This window comes from Pygocentrus nattereri, chromosome 7 (assembly GCF_015220715.1).
Source record: "Pygocentrus nattereri isolate fPygNat1 chromosome 7, fPygNat1.pri, whole genome shotgun sequence".
Lineage (NCBI taxonomy): Eukaryota > Metazoa > Chordata > Actinopteri > Characiformes > Serrasalmidae > Pygocentrus > Pygocentrus nattereri.
Window position 1 is genome coordinate 34,263,910 of NC_051217.1, and position 24,857 is coordinate 34,288,766.

The 24,857-nt window shown below is 40.2% G+C and overlaps 1 protein-coding gene across 3 annotated transcripts in view; it reads left to right on the forward strand.

Moving 5' to 3' along the window:
- The window catches only part of cntn5 (contactin 5), a 356,151-nt gene that overhangs the window by 246,768 nt on the left and 84,526 nt on the right, over nucleotides 1-24,857 (forward strand). For all 3 annotated transcript variants that reach the window (XM_017701954.2, XM_017701955.2, XM_037540216.1), the window contains 3 exons: nucleotides 3,159-3,340; nucleotides 13,034-13,170; nucleotides 16,239-16,368. In XM_017701954.2, the coding sequence (XP_017557443.1) occupies nucleotides 3,159-3,340; nucleotides 13,034-13,170; nucleotides 16,239-16,368 (449 nt within the window). The remainder of the gene's footprint in view (nucleotides 1-3,158; nucleotides 3,341-13,033; nucleotides 13,171-16,238; nucleotides 16,369-24,857) is intronic.

Genomic DNA, 24,857 nt, shown 5'->3' on the forward strand with positions numbered 1-24,857 from the left:
GCAGGACACACTACTGTCTTGTAAACCTTCCCTTTCACTCTTGCTGCTATCCTTCTGTCACACATCAGCCCTGACACCCTTCTCCACCCACTCCATCCTGCCTGTACCCTCTTCTTCACCTCTTTTCTACACTGTCCATTGCTCTGGATGGTTGACCCAAGATATTTGAAGTCATCCACCTTTACGACCTCTACTCCTTGCATCTTCACCTTTCCACCTGCCTCCCTCTCATTCACACACATGTATTCCGTCTTATCTCTACTGACCTTCATTCCTCTCCTCTCCAGTGCAAACATCTACCTCTCCAGATTCTCTTCCACCTGCTCTCTACTCTCACCACAGATTACAATGTCATCTCCATTCTTCTTATACATCATAGTGGTTCCTATTTTCCCATTCCTGGTTCTAGAGCACTCAGGCATTTCCTGAGTGTTTCCCTGTGCTCTAACCTGATTAAACTCTGGCTAATTATCAAACTGAATCAAGTGTGTTTGAACAGGATAAACTACATTGCAGGTATACTTCAGGAACAAGAAATGGGAAATGCTGTCATTGCCTTTTGATAAATAGTCTTTTGTTTTACAGATCTGAGGCACCAAATTCAATCAATTACATCTAAACAGATCTTTTCTGTTCCAAATTGAGCCGTGTTCATATACTAAACATGGTAAATTTCAGCAAATAGCGGTACGGCTGAGCCCTCAAATCCAATCAGGTGAAGAAGCGAAACACATCAAATTTAAGCACTTCTGCCTGCTGTCCAAATCTAGACGTTCTCTTTTGAGTTTTATTTTAAACTCGACCAATTTGAGCTGACAGGCCTCAAAAACTTTTATTCAGACTATTCAAGTCCTTGTAGGAATATAGCTCATACACAATAAGATGGTAGCCAGCTCTGGAATGGGCCATTTTCACTCAGGCTGTAGAATGATTGATGTGTGTGGTGGGGTTTTTTCCATGGTGTCACATTTCTATCCTTGGAAAGCTGTCAGACAGAGCCATCAGTGCAGAGCAGTGCTGATGGTGTCTGATAGAGCGGGTTATCTCCGCGTGGGCCGCTCACCTCAGGAGGTCACATCAAACATCCGCCTCAGCCACAAACAGGGATGGATGACGGTGTCCAAATACACTTATCTGTACAACTATCTTTCAGCTTATTGTGATATGCAGTAATCACAAAGTCTGCGGCCTGCTTGGCCCTATCAGATGCTGCTGTAGGTTTTACCTGCTCTTGCTGTGCATGTTCAAACAAATAATGGGTTTTCTCACAGGTGTGAATGTGGCGTTTCCAGTGCAGGGCTTTTATAGATTTTCAATGTGTGGAGCAAGTATGGCAAACTGTCATCACAAAGGACCTTAACTGAAAAGTTTGGCAAGTGAATCATTTCTTTAGTTTAGCTAATAGAAACCTATACCTGTATAACTATTAGCATTGTGCAAACTGCATGCCTAAATAATCAGATATTTCATCAAATCCACATCAGATTGTTAAATTGCCTTGGACAGACTTGCTTATCGCTGTTGTTGGAACAAAACCTTGTATCTCCAAAATGGCAACTTTACAGGAAATGAAAAAACGTTATTTTTAATGTAAAAAACTTTATTTTTAATATAAGTCAATGGAAACAGACTTTTTCCAAGTCATTTTAGGCTGTTTCTTTTATCCATTCATCATAAAATTTACACACAATGTTAAGGACAATGGGTATTTTCAAATTATGCCAAAAACAACAAGAATGGAGAAACAAGGTCTTCTTCTGACAGCAGCAATTTGAAGGTTCTGCCGCTGTATGACATGCTGTTATCTATAAACATGGACAAGCGTACTAACAGTTATGCTGTTTAAGCTGCAGAATTTTATCCATTTTTATAAATAACAGTGTCATATAGTATATTCCACATGTCAACTGTGTGCAAAAACCACAGGTTCACAAGTAATCACTTTTTTTTTCCAATTGATCACTTTTTCTCACATGTGATACATTTTTAATGTGTGGCGTGTGCAAAAACCATGTTTTATTCACATGTAAATTCATGAGACTTGACTTTAAGGCTGAAATCACATAAGCAAGTCTGTGATTATCTAACCAGTTTACGCTGTTAGAGGCAAAGATGTGGTCTCAAGTCAGCGTCTTGGACTAAAGTCACACTCATGTGGCAGGTTGACTGACTCATGGTGTGACTCGATCTCAGCCTCAACTGGCTTGACAGTGAAGACTCAAGACTTGTGAAATACCACCCAGAGAAAAGCACACAAACAAAATTGGGACTGCCAAACGTAATGTGGATGGATGGATGGATGGATGGATGGATGGATGGATGGATGGATGGATGGATGGATCTCTACATCACTATAGTGCTATCTTCCTGCAGTTTGCAGCAGCACAAGGTTCAGTACTGCTTCAAATAATGAGCCTTTCATTATAGAAAAACCTGATAAGCAGAATGAAACACTACACGCAGCAAATGCTATGTTGAAATGAAATTAACAAAACAGAGCAACTTAAGATCACTGGGTAGCATGAAGCAAGCAGCTCTCATTCCTTTAAATCTTACTAAGACTTCAGATGGATTAGCTATTACACTAACTAGCTAGTCTACTTGGCTAGAAACCATAGACTAACCAGTTGTTTCAAGTTGTTTGGCCTCTGTCCTTCTTGTGTAGCCCTTTAGTTCTGTCCTTCACAATGAAGACTGTTCTATAATGTAAGACTCATAATTTGAAGCTGTGCCAAACCTGATGCAATGCCTGCGGTTTATAACAAGGCTAAACTAAAAAAAGACTCTACTTTTACTTTCATGAACATCTCTAATTTGAGGCAAGTGTGTGATGATTTGAGCAAGCACTATGCTGATTAGTAGGATTTAAGCTTCCAGTATTAGTTAGTTAAGTTGGCTTTAACTTTCGTACAAAACAAAAGAAAAGCAAACTTAAGAGACATAATGAACAAAAAAACAACTATTTGACTGGATTAGGAAGTATAGTACTAAACAATATTAGGAAGAACTACTCTTTTTATATTGCTCTTTTTATATCAGTTTTGGTCATTCAGGACCAGAGAGTGACACTTCTGGTATTGAATTTTCTGCAGAGTTTATTCATTGCTTTTGAATGGGAGGTGTTTTATCACAGCTCTCTCTTCATTCTTCTCTTTCAGCCCTGTTCCGACTATCACCTGGAGGAAGATCAATGGAAACATCCCCAAAAAGGCCCGTCTGCGCAAATCTCAGGCCGTGCTGGAGATACCCAACATTCAGCTGGAGGATTCAGGGAGTTATGAGTGCAAAGCAGAGAATTCACGAGGAGGCACGGCCTTCCGGGGACACCTCCAGGTGTACAGTAAGCACTGAGTCTCCTGAGAGAGAGAAAGAGAGAGAGAGAGAGAGAGAGAGAGAGAGAGAGAGAGAGAGAGAGAGAGACACACCTGGTCATTTGCCCAGAGGTGGCTAGAACAGCATAAGCTCATGCTTCTTCAGTGAAATAATGAGTCAACTGGAATAAGTATAGCAAGACATTGGGGGTAAAAAACTCAAGTTGCTGATTTTCCATAGAATTGATCTGGAAGTACAGCCAACATCCATCAGCACTGGAAATAAAGCTTGTTAGGTGCTATTGTTCTCTTTTTCAAATGCTTTTGAAATGAAATGAAAATGCTAAAGCTCAAAAGTAAGAGACTGTAAAGCAGTGAAAAATAAGTAACTTGTGAAAGGCAACTCATGGAACTGAGTAAACTGTGCTTTCCTCACTTGAGTGAAATTGTCTGAAAGTCATTGTTAAGTCATCTATCCAAATATTATTGAATGTTCGAAGCTGTTATAGCCTGTTCGCCAAGCTAACACAAACTTCTAGTGCAAATCGGATTATAGCAATGGCTGTTTCACTAATTGCTTCGCACACACAAAAACATACATTCACTCCCTCAGATTTGAGTATTTACCCTGTAAATTTACACCATTTGAGCCTTCAGTGACCTGGAATTAAATCTGTGCTATGGTGTGAGAAGCTACAGCATGCTACTTTACTGCTACCTACTATAATCCTCATATTAGCATGCTTTAGTATATTGAACTGTGAAGAGTACAAGCTATTTTATAATGAACAAAATGACACTGCTACATATCACCCCACAAAACACTTTTTTCCAATGGAAAACTGTGAACATATGAACACTGTGAAATATCATGAAAAACTGAACTTTGGATGCGAGAACAAAATATCTTTGCAGATTTCTCGGAACAAATGAAAGCATGTCTTCTAAAAAGGAATAGAAGCTGTACTCTGTAAAAAGTGAGAGGTCAGCTCAACTCAATGATATAGTACCTGTTTTCATAGCTTTTCTTGAGTTGGCTCAACTTGAGGACACAAGATTTCACACAAATCAAACTTAGTTGAGTCAAAATTTCTCTTAGTGTTTTAAGTTTTGTATCTCAGTGAGGTAAATAAGATGAGTAAGGTGAGGGGTGATGGCTTAGTCCACTACACCAATCAGGAACACGTAAAGCAGTTCAGATTATGTGTCTACAAATGTTTAATACATTGGAGAAAATATTTGTTATTTTATCTTTAAAGCAGGGCATCATCTCATATGTTGCAGCTGCTTAATAATTCATCCCAACATCAGGAGGTTGTGAGTTTGAATCCCAACAATACCACAGCTGCGTATCCGGAAGCCAATTTCTGCTTTGGCACTTTAACTGAAGTTAATTTTAATGTTAAAGCCTTCATTTCCTAAAAGGAGAACATCGCTTTGAGGCCAGCAGAGCCAGCATTGCTTTCAGGGCTAAGAGACGACAAACTCTCTGTCAAGTTGCCTTAGGGAAGCATGTTCCACAGACAGAATCTGTCGGTTCCATTTTTAATTGTGCATCTTTTTTTTTTTCCCTACATTGCTCCAACTCCCCTCCCTAACTCTCTTTGCATAAATTTGACTGTCCTCCTCCTCGTAGGAATAAATGAAAACCACATTGGCTTGGCTTATGATCTCTGTTGCAAGCTTTCACATGAAAAATAGCTTTGTTCAGGAATGACTTTTACCCAATTAATGTCAAGGGTTTTACTTCATTAGTCTTACTTTCCAAACTGAAAATGCTTTATTCTTTGGCCTAGATTTCCCCCCAAACCCATGGTGACATTGACAGTGATCTAATTCTGGTGTCAGGGAACCCCATTCGTCACCCAGCACCATCTTCCATAATCTGCTGGAAACTGGCTGGGACATAGATTAAGTATATGTTATGTCACAACAGCAGCATCTCTGGGCTTGAAGATGAATGGAGTGTCCTGGTGATATTATAAAAGTACAGTTTTATCAGCTTTATTGCAGTCAGAGGGATCATTGCATTGTATCTTCACACACAGTCTTCCTGTACTTGCTGACCTCAGGAAACATCAGTTGGTTTTCTTCTCTGTTTTCATTTGTATTACATTTCCAAAGCTTCTGGGTGGCTTTTCACTGACACTTCAGCCTCTGAAGATTGTACAGTACCATACACCCTCAAAAATCCTCCAAGGCTTTAAACCAGTTTGGGGATTTTTGTGGACTTGCAGGAGAATCTCCTTACTGTACCAGGTGGAAACTTCTTATAGAAATTCCGTGAAAAATCCTTCAATTCGATCTTATTTAGACTCTGTACACTCTCTGAAATAAAGGTACTAAACTGTCACTGGGTCAGTGCCCCTCTTGTCACTGGGGTGGTTCCCTCAAGGGTCTATCTCAGTACCTTTAGACAGGGAACATAACTATATCCTAATCCACTGGAATGATATTTTCTAAGATGTACTGACTCCACACAGCCTGTCTCATCCCCAGGCTTTTTATTTTATTGATCTGTTTAAAAACATTAGATTATGAAAAGGTACAAATATGTACTTTTCACCAAAAAACTTAAAGAAGTTCACAATTGGACATTAAATCAACTGTTGTACCTTTAAAGGTGCATCTACATTGTTTGTACCTTGATGAATTAAAAATGTACCTGCACTGTACCTTAATTTCTAACAGTGTATGACCAAACGTGTGTGGAAACCATGCCAATCAATGAGTTTGAGTGTTTGATTTGCACACCCAAAAGATTGAATCAGAGTAAACAAAGTCATTCAGTGTGTTGTTCAATGTAGAGAAACTTACTAGCCTAATTTCTTTACTGTAGTGGGGATCAGACTCAGGGGTCACAATGTCTACAACACAGATATAGCCATTTTATATACTATGCAAGACGACCAGTGAACCTAAATGTGTCTGAGATTTTATGTGTAATGTTGATTATGGTAAAATAGAAGTAAATCTGGAAATAAAATGTTTTTATATCGAGTACCCACAAATATTGGCACTCTTGGTAATCATGTGAAAAATGTTCTTAATTACTTATTCTTTAGATCTTTCATTCAAAATATTAGCAAGAATCTAACCTTGTCATGAAACTATCTAATCATGTCATGAAAAAATATATATATATATATATATATATTTCTTAAATCTGTTTGTGCCACAGTTATTGGCAGCCCTAGAAATTCTTAAGAGCAAAATCTAACTAAAGTATATGCCCATTCATATTTTGTTTTTAAGTTTCCTGTGATTCAGATTAGGAGCGATTAGGATCTCTTAGGTGATCAGCCATGAGTTCCTGATTCACTGGGGAATATATATGAGATGAAACACAGACCAAATTCCCTCATTTATCCATCACTATGAGAAAGACCATCATGTTTGACAAAAACTTGTTGAGCTGCGCAAATCAGGAAATGGCTACAAGAACATAGTTAAACAGTTTCCACTAACTATTAAGCAATAATTTAGAAGTTAAAAACATCTGGAGATGTTAAGAATCTGCTGGAAAGTGGATGTATGTCTGTACTGACCCCACACTCATGAGGAGGACCGTTAGAGTGGACAAAGAATCCTAGGATCACAGATGCGGATTTGCAGACATTAGTCAGGTCTTGGGGTTGGAATGTCTCCTGAACTATGATCAAACACCACCTATATAACCATGGGTTCTTTGAGAGGGTTGCCAGATGGGGGCCTCAGCTGTCAAAGACCAACAAACTCAAGCACCTAGAGTTTGCCTGTTGTTACTGGAGCTTTCAGTGGGACTGTGTTTGATGGACAGATGAGACCAAAAGAGAGGTTTTTGGTAACAAACACCAAAGGCAGAAAAATACCTCATCCCCACTGTGAAGTATGGTGGTGGATCTGTGATGTTGTGATGCTGTTTCTCTTCTAATGGCCCTGGACAATTTATTTGGATACCTGGTATCATGGACTCCTTTAAGAACTAGCAGATATTAAATCAAAACTTCACTGCCACAGCCAGGAAGCTTAAACTGGGTCACACTTTGGATCTTCTAGCAGGAAACTGACCTAAAAATCCTCACAAAAGGGGTTCACTGCCCATAGAACTTTTGACCTAAACACCATAGAAACCCTGTGGGGTCTGAAGAGATTCTAGATGGAGGAACGGTATCAGATTCTTTCCCGTGTGGTCTCATTAAGCAATATAGGAGAAACTCAGAGCTGTTGTCTTTGCAAAAGGAGGCTGCACCATGTATTAAATGAAGTGGTGCCAATATACAGATTTGATAAAAAAATATATATTTCCTGTTAAGATTTAGTTTTCTTTAATCATTGTACTTTATAATAAATATTTTTGAATATTTTGAATTAAAGATTAAAAGCAATACAGAATGTTTTTTACAGCTTGTTTTGCTCATGTTTACCAATCTTTTTGGTGCCAATATTTTTGGAGGGCACTCTATAAAATGTTTAGGCACCAGGCAATATATTCATAACCAGTTTGTGTAATAGCTGTGCAATAGCTCAATTGTATGTTAGAGTTGAGAGCATTTTTTATTCTCCCATCATGTTTGGCAATATAAGGTTTTTTATTTTTTAAAGAACATTATTGACCTCCAGAAACAGTTTAGGGCATCACACAGTTTTACGATAATCATAAAACTAATTACAACTCATAATGGTTGTCTGATGAGATGTGAGATTAAACTATGTTAATTACATTTTTGGACTTCAAACAAACACCAGTGATCACCAAGATCCTCAAGAATGAACACAATGGAGTCTAACTGCTTAAGATCCTTCAAACTTTTCAAACTTTTTTACCACAACTTGGGACCTTGCCATATTAAAGGGTTCACTGACAGAATACATTGGCAGAGAAGCACACATCTGATATCTAATCTTATTTCTTCGATGTACCATGAAGGGATTTGAAGCTGTGCCGCTCACCATGCTGCCCTAGTGGAGAAAATAGCACCTCTGCGAGAGCTCTGTGCCAAAGAAGATATTTCCCACTGTTAATGTGAGAGATTATTCTTTTGTTTCAGTGGTCCAGTTATCTTCAGCAAGATGCCTCCGAAAGCCTTCTCTATTACTTGGCACTGAAGCAGCTCCCATTTCGACTTGACTGGAGAAATGAAATGTTCTCTATTAAAGATTTTTTTTTCCACTGTCAGACTTACAGACGTCTGTCCGTGAATTGTGGAGCACAACAATATCTTGATAACTGGGATTATAATTATAATGAATGAGTTTCAGTCCTTTATTTTAATCACATATCCAGCATTATCACTGTGTTTTGGCAGGAAGATGATTTAAACAAAGAACTGAAATGGCACAGGCTTATCTTGTATGTGGTTTCATTGATCAAACATATGTTTCCTTTAACCTTTAGCAGTCACAGTTATCACCAGTGATAAAGGCAGGTTGTTATTTTATATGACTCAGTGAAGGAAGTGGAGACATTCTATCAAAAGTGCAGATTCTATATTTTTAATCAATAGTGAACAGATAAACTATCTGATAAACTTTGGCAGTGAAACAAACAGAGAAAGATGGAAGTGCAAAGTCAAACCCGTACACTAGTGTACAAAAGTCACAGCCAATCTTTGTTTAGTTCATTTCATGTCAAAATCACCATTAAAATATTCCCTTTTTCAGATTTTTTTTCTGAGGATATTATGGAAGGGGAGAGGAAAATGAAAATAAGAAGTTTCCAAAACTGGAGTTCCAAAAGTTGCCAAAGTTGGAACACCCCCCTTTCAAATTACACGCTTTGTTGATTTTCTAAGGGAAAATAAGTTAATACATCCTCTGCAGGAAACAAGCTTAAATATACTTTTTTTGCAAATATTAATGAATTTTTTTTTTTTTGCTATAAATAATGTTGCAAAAAATGATATATATTTTTTTAATTTAGCAAATAAACAGTAGTTATATTAACTTATTTACTTTTAAAATCAACCAAGCCTCAAATAGCTTCTGCTGCTTACAAGGCCAACTTGTAAATGAGAATTAATGTCAGGAGAATTAATGCTCCTCATGAGGTGGCGGATGGTCTCCTGAGGGATCTCCTCCCAGACCTGGACTAAAGCATCCGCCAACTCCTGGACAGTCTGTGGTGCAACGTGACGTTGGTGGATGGAGCGAGACATGATGTCCCAGATGTGCTCAATCAGATTCAGGTCTGGGGAACGGGCGGGCCAGTCCATAGCTTCAATGCCTTCATCTTGCAGGAACTGCTGACACACTCCAGCCACATGAGGTCTAGCATTGTCCTTCATTAGAAGGAACCCAGGGCCAACCGCACCAGCATATGGTCTCATAAGGGGTCTGAGGATCTCATCTCGGTACTTAATGGCAGTTAGGCTACCTCTGGTGAGCACATGGAGGGCTGTGCGGCCCTCCAAAGAAATGCCACCCCACACCATTACTGACCCACTGCAAAACCGGTCATGCTGAAGGATGTTGCAGGCAGCAGATCGCTCTCCACGGCGTCTCCACGACTCTGTCACATGTGCTCAGTGTGAACCTGCTTTCACCTATGAAGAGCACAGGGCGCCAGTGGCGAATTTGACAATCCTGGTGTTCTCTGGCAAATGCCAAGCGTCCTGCACGGTGTTGGGCTGTGAGCACAACCCCCATCTGTGGACGTCAGGCCCTCATACCATCCTCATGGAGTCGGTTTCTAACCGTTTGTGCAGACACATGCACATTTGTGGCCTGCTGGAGGTCATTTTGCAGGGCTCTGGCATTGCTCCTCCTGTTCCTCCTTGCACAAAGGCGGAGGTAGCGGTCCTGGTGTACTGGCCTGTCTCCTGGTAGCGCCTCCAGGCTCTGGACACTACGCTGACAGACACAGCAAAACCTCTTGCCACAGCTCACATTGATGTGCCATGCTGGATGAGCTGCACTACCTGAGTCACTTCTGTGGGTTGTAGAATCCGTCTCATGCTACCACGAGTGTGAAAGCACCACCAACATTCAAAAGTGACCAAAACATCAGCCAGAAAGCAGAAAGGTACTGAGAAGTGGTCTGTGGTCCCCACCTGCAGAACCTCCTTTATTGAGTGTGTCTTGCTAATTGCCAGTAATTTCCACCTGTTGTCTATTCCATTTGCACAACAGCTGTGAAATTGATTGTCAATCAGTGTTGCTTCCTAAGTGGACAGTTTGATTTCACAGAAGTTTGATTTACTTGGAGTTATATTGTGTTGTTTATGTTGATACCTGATTTGGTCAGACTCTGAAGATGAGACTACACTAAATTCCAAAACTGTCATCACCACTGAGCAGCTTTTCAGTCAGCAGCTGTGACAGAGGAACAGCTAACCAAATGAACCCAGTACCATTCGCCAAACGTGTAGTCCGATCTTAAAAGTCTGACCAAATCTGACTGAGCCATACAACTGATGCAATAAAAAACAAAAAAGCTGCTCAGTGATGACGACAGTTTGGGAATTTAGTGTGAAGAGCTGGAGAACGAACTGCCGGCTGTGCAGCGAGTAGGTGGAGCTTGTTACTGTGATGTAGCAACAAGCTGCTTGTTAAGGAACTATAATTTAAATAATAAACAGTTTATTAATGTCTTACTATATTTATTTAACTATTCTATTTCTATAAAAGCAATAGAACACTCAAGGTCATGTGTTACCGCCAATCACATCACGGCTGTGATGATTTATGGTGCCCAAATTTTGTGATGACATGCTCCCTCTCATGTTCTATTGCTCAAATTCACTTAAGCACAGGTAATTCATTTCAATAGTAATGTAAATAGCATATGAAAGTGACAGTATTAACTTCACAGTTCTGTGAGTTAGTGCAGCAGTTCGGTCCCCACTTACTGCTGCCGGTCTCTGTGTCCCCTACTGCATCTTTGAGGTGGTAGCTTTACACTTCATGCATGCTCCTTTCAGTATGCAGTCTTGTTTTTCTCTGTATGACGTGATTGAATGACCATGGTCAGAGAAAGCCTCCCTCTTTCCAAGAGCGGGATTAACTCTACACGCCACTGAGTGTAAATTACAGCCCACGCCAGGCAGCTGCAGGCCAGAGTGCTTTGTGCCCGAAAACCCAGACCCCCCCCAGAGGGCATCAGAGCGCATCTGCCCCAAGGCCGAGCGCCGGCTTCATTATCTCAGCCGCTGGCTTGTGGTGAAGTGTGGTGGACAGGAAGTGGGCGTCACAAGCACGGGCAGGGTTCATAACTCAATGGCCCAAAACCTTGCTTTAAGGTCACTCCTGCAGTCTGCTGGACCTACTCTCCATAGAACAACACTCAGCCTGGTGGATAATGCAGAAAGGCCTGAAACAGTGCCGGCAGCCATATTGAGTCAGAGAGGTGCATTTCTCCTGTGAGCTGACTTTATTGATTTCTGCTACAAAGAATTATTGTTTTGCTTTTTTATTCATCATTTCCATTTCTGCATGTTTGTTTTTTGTGTTTTTGTTACAAACTACAGCAGTTCATTAGGGCTGCATGTGTGAATAAGCAGAGAAGAGTGAAGCACCTAGCATTTGACATGAGCTCATTTGATGTGGAACAACATATACTTTCACCAGCAGCTAAGAAAAGGGATTCTAGACCTTTGGATGTGGAGAGGTCTGCTGAGAGTGGACCTAGACGGTGCCCAAAAACAGACAGAAACATAACAAGACAGTCTTTCCTATTCTAGTGTTCCACCAGACTGAAAATGCAAGGCCCGAAAAATCCAAAGGGCTCCCACCTACTGAAGAGGAAGACGGGTTCCCCTTTTGAGTCTTGGTTCCTCTCATCGTTTCTTCCTCTTGCTCTTAGGGAGTTTTTCCTTGCCGCCGTCGTCATTGGTGATGCTCATGGGGGCTCGGACCTGGATTTTTCTGTAAAGCTGCTTTGTGACAACAACTGTTCTAGAAAGCGCTATATATATAAACTTAAACTTGACTTGTCTTGACTTGTGTTTAATGGTTGCTTCAACCGTCAATTAAACACAAGTAGAGTGATCTGTGGCTACAGTACTTTATCTAGTCCAAAGCTGCAAATGGTCCACTTTTAATCACATAGCTCTGTCATCCATCGTCATGTGAACTAAGACCTGCAACTCACACATAAAAAGACAACTAAAAGAATCATCCTGTGCAAATGTGCAGGCTCTACACATAAGTGTTTTTTAGCAATGTATATGCTAACACTGTCATGCATTTGCATTGGTTAGCACCAATTTGCTGAGCGTGTACAACCGTATTGATATTTTTCTCAAGTCATCTTCTGCAAGGTAACACACTGGATGGTACAAATGTGCTCCCAATATTCCTCTGCCAACCTGTCTCACTGAAAACTGTCACTGCTTTCATCCATATTCATCTGGCAGAGTACAAGGCTACACCAGACAACCACAAACTGCAGCTGTGTCTGCTGCACTTTGAGTGTTTTTTATGTGATCGTCCTAAAACGACAACCTAGCTAATTACTAAGAAAAATCGTTGACTGATCCAGAAACATAAACTTGTCTTTCGGTAAACATTTAGTTTTGCTCCTGTTGAACACAAGTTAGAAAATGCTGTGGGAGATGTTGTTCACTTGAGTCTTGTATTTAACAACAAGGAAAAACTTCATTTAACATGTATTCATGATACATAGTTTACAAACTTCAGCCCAAAATATCCAAAGGAAGGTTACGTAAGATTGTGTAGTATTGTAAGATTGTGTAGCGACAAATATTTAGTGTGCCCCACGTGTCTCTCTGTTTCTCTGGCAGCCATGCCCCAGTGGATCAGTATGATAAATGATTCCCAGCTGGACAGTGGAGAGCAGTTACAGTGGGAGTGCAGAGCCACAGGGAAGCCCAGGCCCACCTACCGCTGGCTGCGCAACGGCGAGCCACTGACCCCACAGGTACACACATGCACCCACACATACACAGATCAGGCATAACGTTATGACTTGTTTCTACACTCATTGACCATTTTATCAGCACTACTTACTATATAGGTCCACTTTGTAGTTCTACAGTTACAGACTTTAGTCCATCTGTTTCTCTGTATACTTTGTTACCCTCCTTTCACTCTTTTCTTCAGTGGTCAGGGCCCCCATGGACCCTCACAGAGGAGGTATTATTTGGATGGTGGATCATTCAGCACTGCAGTAACACTGATGTGGTGGTGGTGTGTTAGTGTGTGTTGTGCTGGTATGAGTGGATCAGACACAGCAGGTCTTCTGGAGTTTTTAAACACTGTGTCCACTCACTGTCCACTCTATTACCTTCTTGGTCCACCTTGTAGATGTAAAGTCAGAGACGATAGCTCATCTGCTGCTGCACAGTTTGTTCTGGTCATCTTCTAGTCCTTCATCAGTGGTCATGGGATGCTGCCCATAGGACACTGTTGGCTGAATATTTTTGGTTGGTGGTCTATTCTCAGTCCAGCAGTGACACTGAGATGTTTAAAAACTCCAGCAGCACTGCTGTGTCTGATCCACTCAGATCAGCACAACAGACACTAACACACCACCACCACATCAGTGTTACTGCAGTGCTGAATGATCTACCACCCAAATAGTACCTGTTGGAAATTCTACAGTTATGGACTGCAGCCCATATTTTTCTTTGTACAGTTTGTGTTTGTTATCAGACAGACTAATGTTGGATGGATATTTTTGGTAGGTGAAGTATTCTCAACCAAGCCATCATACCGAAGTATAGGGTAAAAACCCCAGCAACACCTCTATCCCCGATATAATCATACCTCCCACAAACATCAGTATACTATGTTGATACCACTGCTAAAATGGTTCGCCAACAAAGATACATCTGGTCAGTGGTGGTCCCATTCCAAGATAAGCTAAACTTAGTAAATATAAATCTACAAAAGTCACATGTGTGGGAGATGCATCAATTAAAATGGTACCTTAGCATGCATATACAGTACTGTACAAAAATCAGAGACCACCATTAATTTATTTAATGTCCATTCAAAACACCCATAAAGTACAAGTTATTTTAAAGAGATTATATAAAAGGTGATCCACTTGCATGAGGAAGGGGAAAGTCAAAGGATGAAAAGTGTAGTGAAAAATATGAAAAAGATAGTGATTCAATGTGACTCATAACAACTGTGCAGACCAACAACTGTCACCAACAGACAAACAGTAAACAGTAAAAAATGTGTAGCTGTCAAGAAGCCCCTACTGAGAAAAGGAAATAGACAGAAAAAGGAGAAAGTTTTAAAACCAAAGAAGCTGCTGGTGTTCTCAGAACAGTGGACAGGCACTTCAGAGTTCAGACCTCAGGTCTGAATGCCAGGTGTTTACTTGCACTATGAGAAACAGTATATGAAACCAACGTCTAGGACTGAACAGCTGTAAAGCTGTAAAAAAAAAAAAAAATACATCCCTGCAGACTTATTTGAAAAACTGGAAGCAATTTTCCTGAAAAGAAAACCTGAAAAGTTTTCTGAGCAACTTGCTTGTTTTAACTGTAAATGAAACAAATTTTTATATTTTTATCTTATTTTTGTTTTGGAATGCAAGGAAGTGGACCCAAGTGCCTAAGGGAAAACTCATGAGAAAGTGTCCTAAATTTATGGAGGCAATGGAGTGTGAATTTGGTGACTGTGCAAGTTAAACTTAACGTGGCTAAGAAACACCTAAACGAATAGAAAATAAAAAGACGGGAAAAAGGCAAACTAAGGGGGCGTTGAAAGGCTGAGATAGAAAAGTGAAAGAAAACATAGCCAGAAAAAAAAATTACTTCCTCTGTGATTATGAGAGGAAAGTAAGCTTTACCCATTTGCTCTTAGTGGAGCAAACACCTTTAGTATGGCATTGGAGCCATTTGTAGCTCAAGCCTTCTTTTGGCCTTTAAGTAGTTTTGGGGCAGTTTCCCTCTTTTGTTTTTTTCCAGCCCCCTTTCCTTTCCTTTTAATACCCACCTGTGCTAAGTACCGCAACGGTCATCCCCAAACAAAGGGCTGCTGTTTGCCACAGCCTTAAGTAGAGTCTACAGGTATGTCAGGTTGAGCCTAATCAGCCCAAGGGCTTCTGGCAGTTGGACATCCCTGAACTTATGGCCCTGACAGTTTTTTACTTTTAGTAATATATATTTTGTCTATAAAATAACAAGTGACAAACTAAACACTTGGTTAATTACTTGCTTGTTAATTCTCTTCTTGCTACTTCTTTTCTTTTCTTGAGTACCTTGCTGTCCCTTTGCTGCTGTAGCACTGAGAGTTTCCCTGTTGTGGGACTAATAATAACTCTAATAATAACTAAGAGGTTATCGTATCCTGTCTTATCTAACAAGTGAAGGATGGTCTCTGACTTTTGCCCAGTACTGCATTTGCATGCATGCTGAGACTTTGGCACTATCAGCTGTGCTAAGATGATGCCCATGCATCAGTGATCTAAGCTGTCATTTCTATGAGACTAAACACTCTATACTCAAAGAGAGATAACCCACTAGAATGTTAATGTTTTCATGGCATCATCTCAGTCAGCTGTGAAAGAAAAGCAATGCTTATTGAACTTTGAAAATGTTTTATCCTTTGAACAAATAATTTATGTGAATCATTTATGTAGAAGAAAAAAATACAGAGGTTAAATTTACTTTAAAAATTGCCATAATTAACTGTTTCCTGGTGCTTTAATGGGATTTTTGACACCAGCCTATGTGTCAGATCACCCAGTAGCACGCAGGAGCACACTCACACACCAGATATTACACACCGTCACACTATAAACCACTAATGGGTACAGTAAGCATACATTACTTCACAGACTGCAATTAAATATGGAGTGAAATATCTACGCATCAGACAAATGTGCTAACAGTGTCCCTTTGGAGAGTACAGAGGCAGCTTTTATTTTAGATATATAGCTGGTATAAGAAGCATTGCTTAATGATTATTCTGACAGATGAAGACATAATTATGTGTGCAGTGAAACATTGACTGTTTCCCCCCCTACAGAACAGAGTGGAGATGCTGAACGGCGAGCTGATCATCCACAGAGTGCAGCAGGCCGACTCCGGCATGTACCAGTGTGTTGCTGAGAACAAGTACGGAGCCATCTACTCAAGCGCCGAGCTCAAAATACTGGGTAAATGCCTTTATTAATCTTTTACTTGCTTTAGTTGGAGCAAGGACAAGTTTATCTTTCAGTTCTGCTCAGCCATTACCAGACCATTAGCTAAAAGCCGATGCGGGAATGAGCTGGAATTTATGGGCTTTTACTGGCAAAGACATCAGAGAACACTGCAAGTGATGTTTGCCACTGGACCTTTTTTAAGTACAACAGTCAAACCAAGGGGTTGTTTGAAAATAAGTTAGCATTAATGGCCACTGCATGTCTGTACTTTAAAACAAATGGAGATATATTGTGTCATTAAAGGAATACAATTTTTCTTTTTTACTCACTGACCCATAATTACAACAGTCCATTTTGCCTGCCAATGTCTTGAAAAGAAACATCATGCTAACTGAAGATCTTTAAGCCTTTTTTTGCCTCACATTCGACAGTATTGTGCAAAAGTCAGAGATGACCATTTATCTATTTAATATCCAGCCAACAGAGCCACTAATGACTTTTATTTTTCAGAGATGTTCTGAGGAAATTAGATAAGATAAACCACTTGCATGGGAAAGGGAAAAATCACTGAATTTCTGTGAAATTCTGCTTTTTTCTTGACTCTGAAAAACGAGAAAGTTATAGCTGTAGCTGTGTTTACTGTAAATTAAATAAATGAAGGACGGCTTTTGCACAGCACTGTCTATATTGTGAATGATTATCAGGCTACATGTATTAACAAGTGGCTTTCCATCAAAAGCATTGAATAACTAGCAACTGTAACTTGGTAGACAAAACAATAGGAGGAAGACAAAATGCTAGAGCAGGGCTGATTGGCAATCAATAGTGCTTTCTTATAAACATTCCAAAAAAAGTCTTTCCGGCAGCATATTGGGGAGGGAAGCAAACTTCAGGGAGATGATGGCAAGCTGAGGATGGCTCAGAATGAGCTGTCACGCAAAGCTGTGCGCTAACAAAGAGAGAAGTACCCCCGGACAAACAGAACATGCGCCTGGAGGGAAAGCGAGAAAGTCGGAGTAGCAGAAAGAGAAGTTTTGCTGTCTTGAATCTGACATTGTGTTTTTTAGCCTTCATGAAATCAAAACATGAGTTAGAAACTCATTTGCGATAGACTCTAGTGCTCTCAAGCCTCCGGAAGCCCAAGGCGCCATAAAAAGACAGACCCCAAACTGGGTTTGTGTATATTTGCCAGAGACATACTCATTTTCTTCCTGTCATCTTTGATTTCCCCCCTCATCCTATGACACCCCATCATCCTCTTCCTGTGGGTCATTTTTATTCACATTTCTCATTACCTCCGATGAGGCCCTATAACGCTAAGACAAGACAAACACAAACAAATGACTCCATCTTTTGACAGGCCTGACAAACGCTTGTGTTGAACCCAGAGCTCAACATGACTCAATTTACCAGGAACACTTGTTGTTTGATTGTTCAGAATGGACACCAGAACCATTGTGTCCAATTTATGCACTGTGGCACGCTAGCATCATTACACATTGCATTCCAAACACACCACTTCCTGAGTGCACTGAGTCACCGTGTATTCCTCTTCGTTTGTCTGCTTTATCTTCACTGGAAATTGCTTGTTTTGTTCTTGGAGGAGACATTCAGAGACCATTTCAGGATGTTTTGTAACGAATGTTCCTGCAAGCCAGCAACCCACTGGCAAAAGCTGACTTCAATGACTTAGTTTGTTCTCTGTGATGTCCACAAGCATGCACTTTGATGACATTGCCCTGCTAATAGGGACCTCATTCATTTGAGTGTGAGCTGCAGGCTGAGCTGGAACACACTGAGCCCAGTATTTCTGTTGCCACCCTGTCATTTTTGTCTATGGGGCTTTGGGGAGGGAAGCCAGAGGGAGGGGAAGCAGATGTGGTAGAATAGTAGCCAATGGCTTCTGCACTTTGTTAAAGTTGTTTTTGTCATGTTAGTGTGGAATATGTCAATTGCTCCTTATAATATGTATGTATGTACACGGAAGAGCCAAAACATCATGACCACCTGCCTCATATGTTCTCGGTACTCTGCATGCTGCCAAAACAACTCTGACCGAAACACAGACTTTGGAAGTCAGGGCAGCACCTTGAACTCTTTGCCCTGTTCCTAAAACCATTCCTGAACACTGTATTCTGTCCTGCTGAAACAAGCCACTGCCCCCAGGGAATACCATTGCCATGAAGAAGTGCCTTCAGTGATGTTTAGGTAGTTGGCCCATCTCTAATTGGCATCCACATAAATTTCTGGACCTAGGATTTCTCCTCAGAACATTGTCCAGAGCATCACATTCTTTGATATTCCCCTTCCCACAGTGCATCCTGGTGCAATCACTTCCCCAGGTAAGCAGTGCTCAGGTAAGGGAAATGGGACTATCAGACCAGACCACCTTCTTACATTGCTCCAAGGTCTAGTTCAGATGCTTGTGTATCCATTGTACATGCCCTCAGAGATGGACAGGGATTAGTATTGGTACTCTGACCAGTCAGTGGCTATGCACCCTCTTACACAGCAGGGTGTGATGTGCTGTTTTGTGACACATTTCTCCCATAACCATCATTAAAAATGTCTGTGACTTGTGCCACCACTGTCCTTCTGTCAGTTCAACACCCTGTTACCAGTTCATGGTTTTCCCTCCTCAAATCACTGTTAGTAGGTACTCACCACTACTGACCAAGAATACCCGGCAAGCCTCTGCCATTTCAACAATATTCTGACCCAGTCTTTTGGCTGCACCAGCATGTCTGCCCATTTCTCCCACATGCAACACATCAACTACGAATGTTTCTTCCACTGTTTAAATAGAGTTTGATGTAGTGTAAACACGTTAAAGTTCAAATGTACCATTCACTCCCCAGTTCCTACCCCAATGAATAGAAAATGAGTGTTTCAACTCACTTCATTCTCAAGTGTGAATTGTGATCTTTCTTTTCACCAAAGGTTTTCCAGTTTCTTGTGTCAGCTTGAGAGTGTATGGGAGTTTACAAAAGTTGTAACTTCTTTCTCATTAGTGAAACTGTAGGTATTATAACTTGCCCTGTGTTACAGCTCTTCCCGCTCTCCCCATTGTTTCTTAATAGGTAGAGTAATAAAAACAACATGATAAATTGTATGAGATCAAGAGAGGTTTTTAATAAATAAATAAATAACAGTTTATTAGCAGCATAATTTCATGCATAACCCCCCACAAACTTCAGGGATATGGGGCCCTTAGTTGGGTCCAACAACAATCAGCACAATGCAAAGCATTATACAGCTTTGCTACTGTGCTCTGTGATACTACTACTGGAAGTGTGAGGTGTAAGTGTGGCCAACATGAAACCTTTGAGTACTTCAACTTTATGAATAAATAGGCCTAAATTGTTACATTAGGATTACTTAGCTTAGCTGTCGGCAGCCTGCTGTTCTCACTGTCATGGAACAGAAAATGTTACACAGCACAAATTAGGCTAAATAAAGCTTGTTTTATACCAGACACAATGTGGTACAGTCGCAAAGATCAACGCTTCTGCAACGGTAGTTATAAGAGACAAACAGATGTATATTTGCACTTCTAGTGGCCTGGAGCTTGCTGAGACTTTGAGTGCTTTGACCTCCTAGTCCCTTCCATTGTCATCCATGTAACAGTTAATAAGAAAAACACAGCTGGACTTTTAAAAGCCCGTAATTCAGGCATAAGACAGATAAACAGTTTTGAAAGTGGCAGCGGGAGAGCATAGTTTCCACCTTATGATCTAAAATGCCCTTCATTTCTTGTGGAAAAATAAATTCCTCACGTCATCATCTCCACACTGCAACCCATTCACAGTTTCTGAGTTCAACATTTTATCTTAGCATATCTGAGAGAATTCATGCTTTTTGTATGATTGTTGTATTTTCTCTTTCACAGTGCTCTCTCACTACAATACCCAGCATGCATCATGTAAATGTGTAATACAGACATTGGGAATCCCTGCAGCCCTCAACAAATCCTGACTGCTGGCTACTCTATAGGCTAATTAATACAAACCCAGTTCCAGAAAAGTGTGAAATGCAATAGAAACACAGAGTAGTGATTAGTAAATTCTGTATGACCTGAATTAAATTGAAAACAGTACAGAAACACAATATTTGATATTTTACCTTTTGGATTTTTTTTTTTTTTGTGAACGTTTGCTCATTCTAAAGGCAGTCAAAAAGCATTTATTTATGTTTATCACTATGTGACATCATCTTTCCGTGGAGCAAAAATGAATAGTCATTTGGGGATAAAGGCACTGGTTGTTCCAGTTTTGAAAGCTGGAAAATGTTTGACATTTTTCAGTTCTTTCTTTTTTCTACAAGTCTTCAGTTGCGCAGCTGTGTGAGGCTTTTTTTGATGTATTTTGCACTTTATAATACTCCACACAGTTGCAAAGGAGACAGGTAAGCCAGTTCGCCCACACTCTGCAGCCATGTAGGATGTTTCTAGCTGTCATGTTGAAATAAGCATTAAAAAAGGTGGTGTCTAAAATGCAACATTTTATTTAACAATATTGCTCCAAAATGTGTGTATCTTTCAGAGTTAATGATGCCTTTCAGATATGAAGTGCCCATTAGTGCCTATGGCATTGCATTCCCATACCATACACCCCCATACCATGACAGACCCTGGCTTATAAACTTTACACTGGTAACAATCTGGATGGTCTTTTAATTCTTTGGCCTGGAAAACATAACATTCATTATTTCCAGTATAAACAGTCTGAAAGATTGATTTATTAGACCACAATTCAAATTTCCATTGTGTATCAGTCCATTTTAAGTAAGCTAGAGCCCAGAGAAGTGGGCAGTGTTTCTGGACATTGTTGACGCTTTGACAGTGCATAATGCAGTCTTAACTTGCATTTGTGGATGACAATCATTGGTAGTCATTTGTCAAAGTATTTCCGAGCCCATGCTGTGATATACTGCTACCTGAGGGTTCGAAGATCACAGGCATTCACTTGCAGTTTTAGGCCTTAATATTGTGAAAATATTGTTAACCGTAAACAATGAAATACCCCCAATCATTGCAAATGCTATTACCTCTTTAAAAAAAATTGTTGAAAATGTAACAGTGTTCCTTGTCATATGCTGCCTCTATCCCAACATTTTTTGGAACATATTGCAGGCATCAATTTCAGAATAATTGTACATTTACAAACAAGGAACAGTGGAAAAGATATGATTAAAGTGAAATATCTTTGTACTGCTTTCATTTAAATACAGGTCAAAGTGAATTTACGGCTTTCTCTTTTATTTGCATTTCACATCCAACCTGTGTAATGGGGTTTTGTACAACCCCAATTCCAATGGAGTTGGGATGTTGTGTAAAACATAAATAAAAACACAATACGATGATTTGCAAATCCTTTTCAACCTACATTCAATTGAATACACTACAAAGACAAGATATTTAATGTTCAAATGGATAAACTTTATTGTTTTTTGCAAATATTTATTCATTTTGAATTTGATACCTGCAACACGTTCCAAAGAAGTTGGGACAGGGGCAACAAAAGACTGGGAAAGTTGAGGAATGCTCAAAAAACACCTGTTTGGAACATTCCTCAGGTGAACAGGTTAATTGGAAACAGGTGAGTGTCATGATTGGGTATAAAGGGAGCATCCCTGAAAGGATGCAAGGATGGGGCGAGGTTCACCACTTTGTGAACAACTGCATGAGCAAATAGTCAGTTTAAGAACGTTTCATCATCTACAGTCCATAATATCATCAAAAGTTTCAGAGAATCTGGAGAATCTCTGCAAATAAGCAGAAAGATAGAAAACCAACACTGAATGCCTGTGACCCTCAGGCAGCACTGCATTAAAAACCGACATCATTCTGTAACGGATATTACCACATGGGCTCAGGAACACTTCAGAAAACCACTGTCAGTGAACACAGTTCGTCGCTCCATCTACAAGTGCAAGTTAAAACCCTGCCATGCAAAGTGAAAGCCATATATCAACAACACCCAGAAACGCCATCGGCTTGTCTGGGCCCGAGCTCATCTGAGATGGACTGGCGCAAAGTGGAAAAGTGTCCTGTGGTCTGACGAGTCCACATTTCAAATTGTTTTTGGAAATCATGGACATTGTGTCCTCCGGACCAAAAAGGAAAAGGACTGTCTGGATTGTTATCAGCACAAAGTTCAAAAGCCAGCATCTCTGATGGTGTGGGGGTGTGTTGGTGCCCATGGCATTGGTAACTTGCACATCTGTGAAGGCCCCATTAATGCTGAAAGGTACATACAGGTTTTGGAGCAACATATGCTGCCATCCATCTTTTTCAGGGACGTCCCTACTTATTTCAGCAAGACAATGCCAAGCCACATTCTGCACATGTTAAAACAGCATGGCTTCATAGTAAAAGAGTGCGGGTACCAGACTGGCCTGCCTGCAGTCCAGACCTGTCTCCCATTGAAAATGTGTTGTGCATTATGAAGCACAAAATACGACAACGGAGACCCCGGACTGTTGAGCAACAGAAGTTGTACATCAAGCAAGAATGGGAAAGAATTCCACCTACAAAGCTTCAACAATTAGTGTCTTCAGTTCCCAAACACTTATTGAGTGTTGATAAAAGGAAAGGTGATGTAACACAGTGGTAAACATGTCCCTGTCCCAACTTCTTTGGAACGTGTTGCAGGCATCAAATTCAAAATGAGTGAATATTTGCAAAAAACAATAAAGTTTATCCATTTAACATTAAATATCTTGTCTTTGTAGTGTATTCAGTTGAATATAGGTTGAAAAGGATTTGCAATTCATTGTATTTTGTTTTTATTTATGTTTTACACAACGTCCCAACTTCATTGGAATTGGGGTTGTACAACAAATGTGGCTTTAACCAAAAGAATATGCCATTGATTTGCGATGTACCCCATAATGTATTGTATAGGAAAAGCCTTCAGTCTCTTTGTTGATAACTATTTGTACACTATTGCCAAAGACATTTAATCAAGCCCTTTCAATGCTGTTAATAAATGGGTCACTGTTTATTATATCTTGAATAAAGTAACTGTGTATTTTACAAGGCTGACTCTGCCCTGTAGAGCTTGTGCTTGCATGCATATAAACACGGATAAACAAATGCTGTATGAACAGTCACACTTTCGCCCACACACACTATATCTTGGGGGACCAAGCGCATCTGTCAGCACAGCCCTTGCCTGGGTGTGTACAAGTGAGGGGAGATGGAGGGAGACGGGGAGGGGGAATGGGTGTTTTAGGCCCTGCAGCTATAGCCGGGACTGAAATGTCATCATCTCTAATGTCACCCGTAAAAAACATGGCTCAACCTTTGACTAAGCACTGGTGCTGAGGCCTGGCAGCCAGCAGAGACAGAAAGCCCCAAATGGGTTTTCAATGCTCTCTCACATGTGTGCAGTGTTTTTACCACATATACTACAGCAGCTGAGATGCCTCCCTCTACAGAACTGGCAACAGAACTCACAGCTAGCGGTGGGATTGCTGTAGAAATGCCAAGACAGGGGGTCACTTTCTAGTTATGTACCTTCTGAATAGATAAAAATATTGTAGTACATCTGTTGTAGTATTTTTCTGTTGTTGTATAATTGTGTTTGTTTTTTTTTTTGCTTTTAGAGTCTAATGATTTATGTATACTGCACTTTTAAAGCAAAATATTTGTAATGAACCATAATGAATTTACTTAATGATTCACTTCCAGTGTCTTTTATTAATATTCATTTTGGCCTCGTTGTAGAGAGTTGGGTGGGTGGGTGGGTTGGGGCTGCTGTGTCAGTAAAATATCTTCGAGACCGGACGCTGTATCTCAGCTGCAAAGTAGGTTCTCAGCGACACAGAACAGACCCTAATCCTTGGCAATAAAAGTTGTGGGTTTGTAATTCACTTCCAATTTGGGTGGAAGCTTTAACATCACTTGCATGAAAATTTGGAGACGAATGGACTTATTTGCATTTATAAACACCACAGTAGGTTTCCTGATACATTACATCTGCAGTGAGAAACTGTCAAACACTAAAAAGTTATGAAAATGTTGGCTTCTCTTTCAAATGGTCCTATTTCACCTTAAATGGTGCTACATTTACATTCTGGTGCCTCAGGCACCATTTAAGGTGGATTGGGAAAATTCAAACAAGAAGCTGGCGATTAAGAAGCGACTTCAACCTCATAAAACAGCTGAACATTCAGGGACATTTTACAAGAAAGTATTTAACGTTTGAGGAGAATTTCAATGAGGGAAAGGGGAGGAAAGCAGCTACAGCTAAAGCTTAAAACAGAGCAGAGTAAGTGTGTTTTCCTTTATATTTTTTAACCTAAAAAATATAACAACATTAACAAAACTGAGACATACTGGACATTAAATGTTGTGGCTGCCTAGGTGGTTTGATGTCTGTTGAAAGGACAAAATGTCTCTTCTTAACATTTGGGTTGTGACTCCTGACCTGACCTGGCTTTTAATGCAGAGGAAGCTGGTCGGATTTCTCGCTCATCCAGTTGTGTTTTTGTTATGT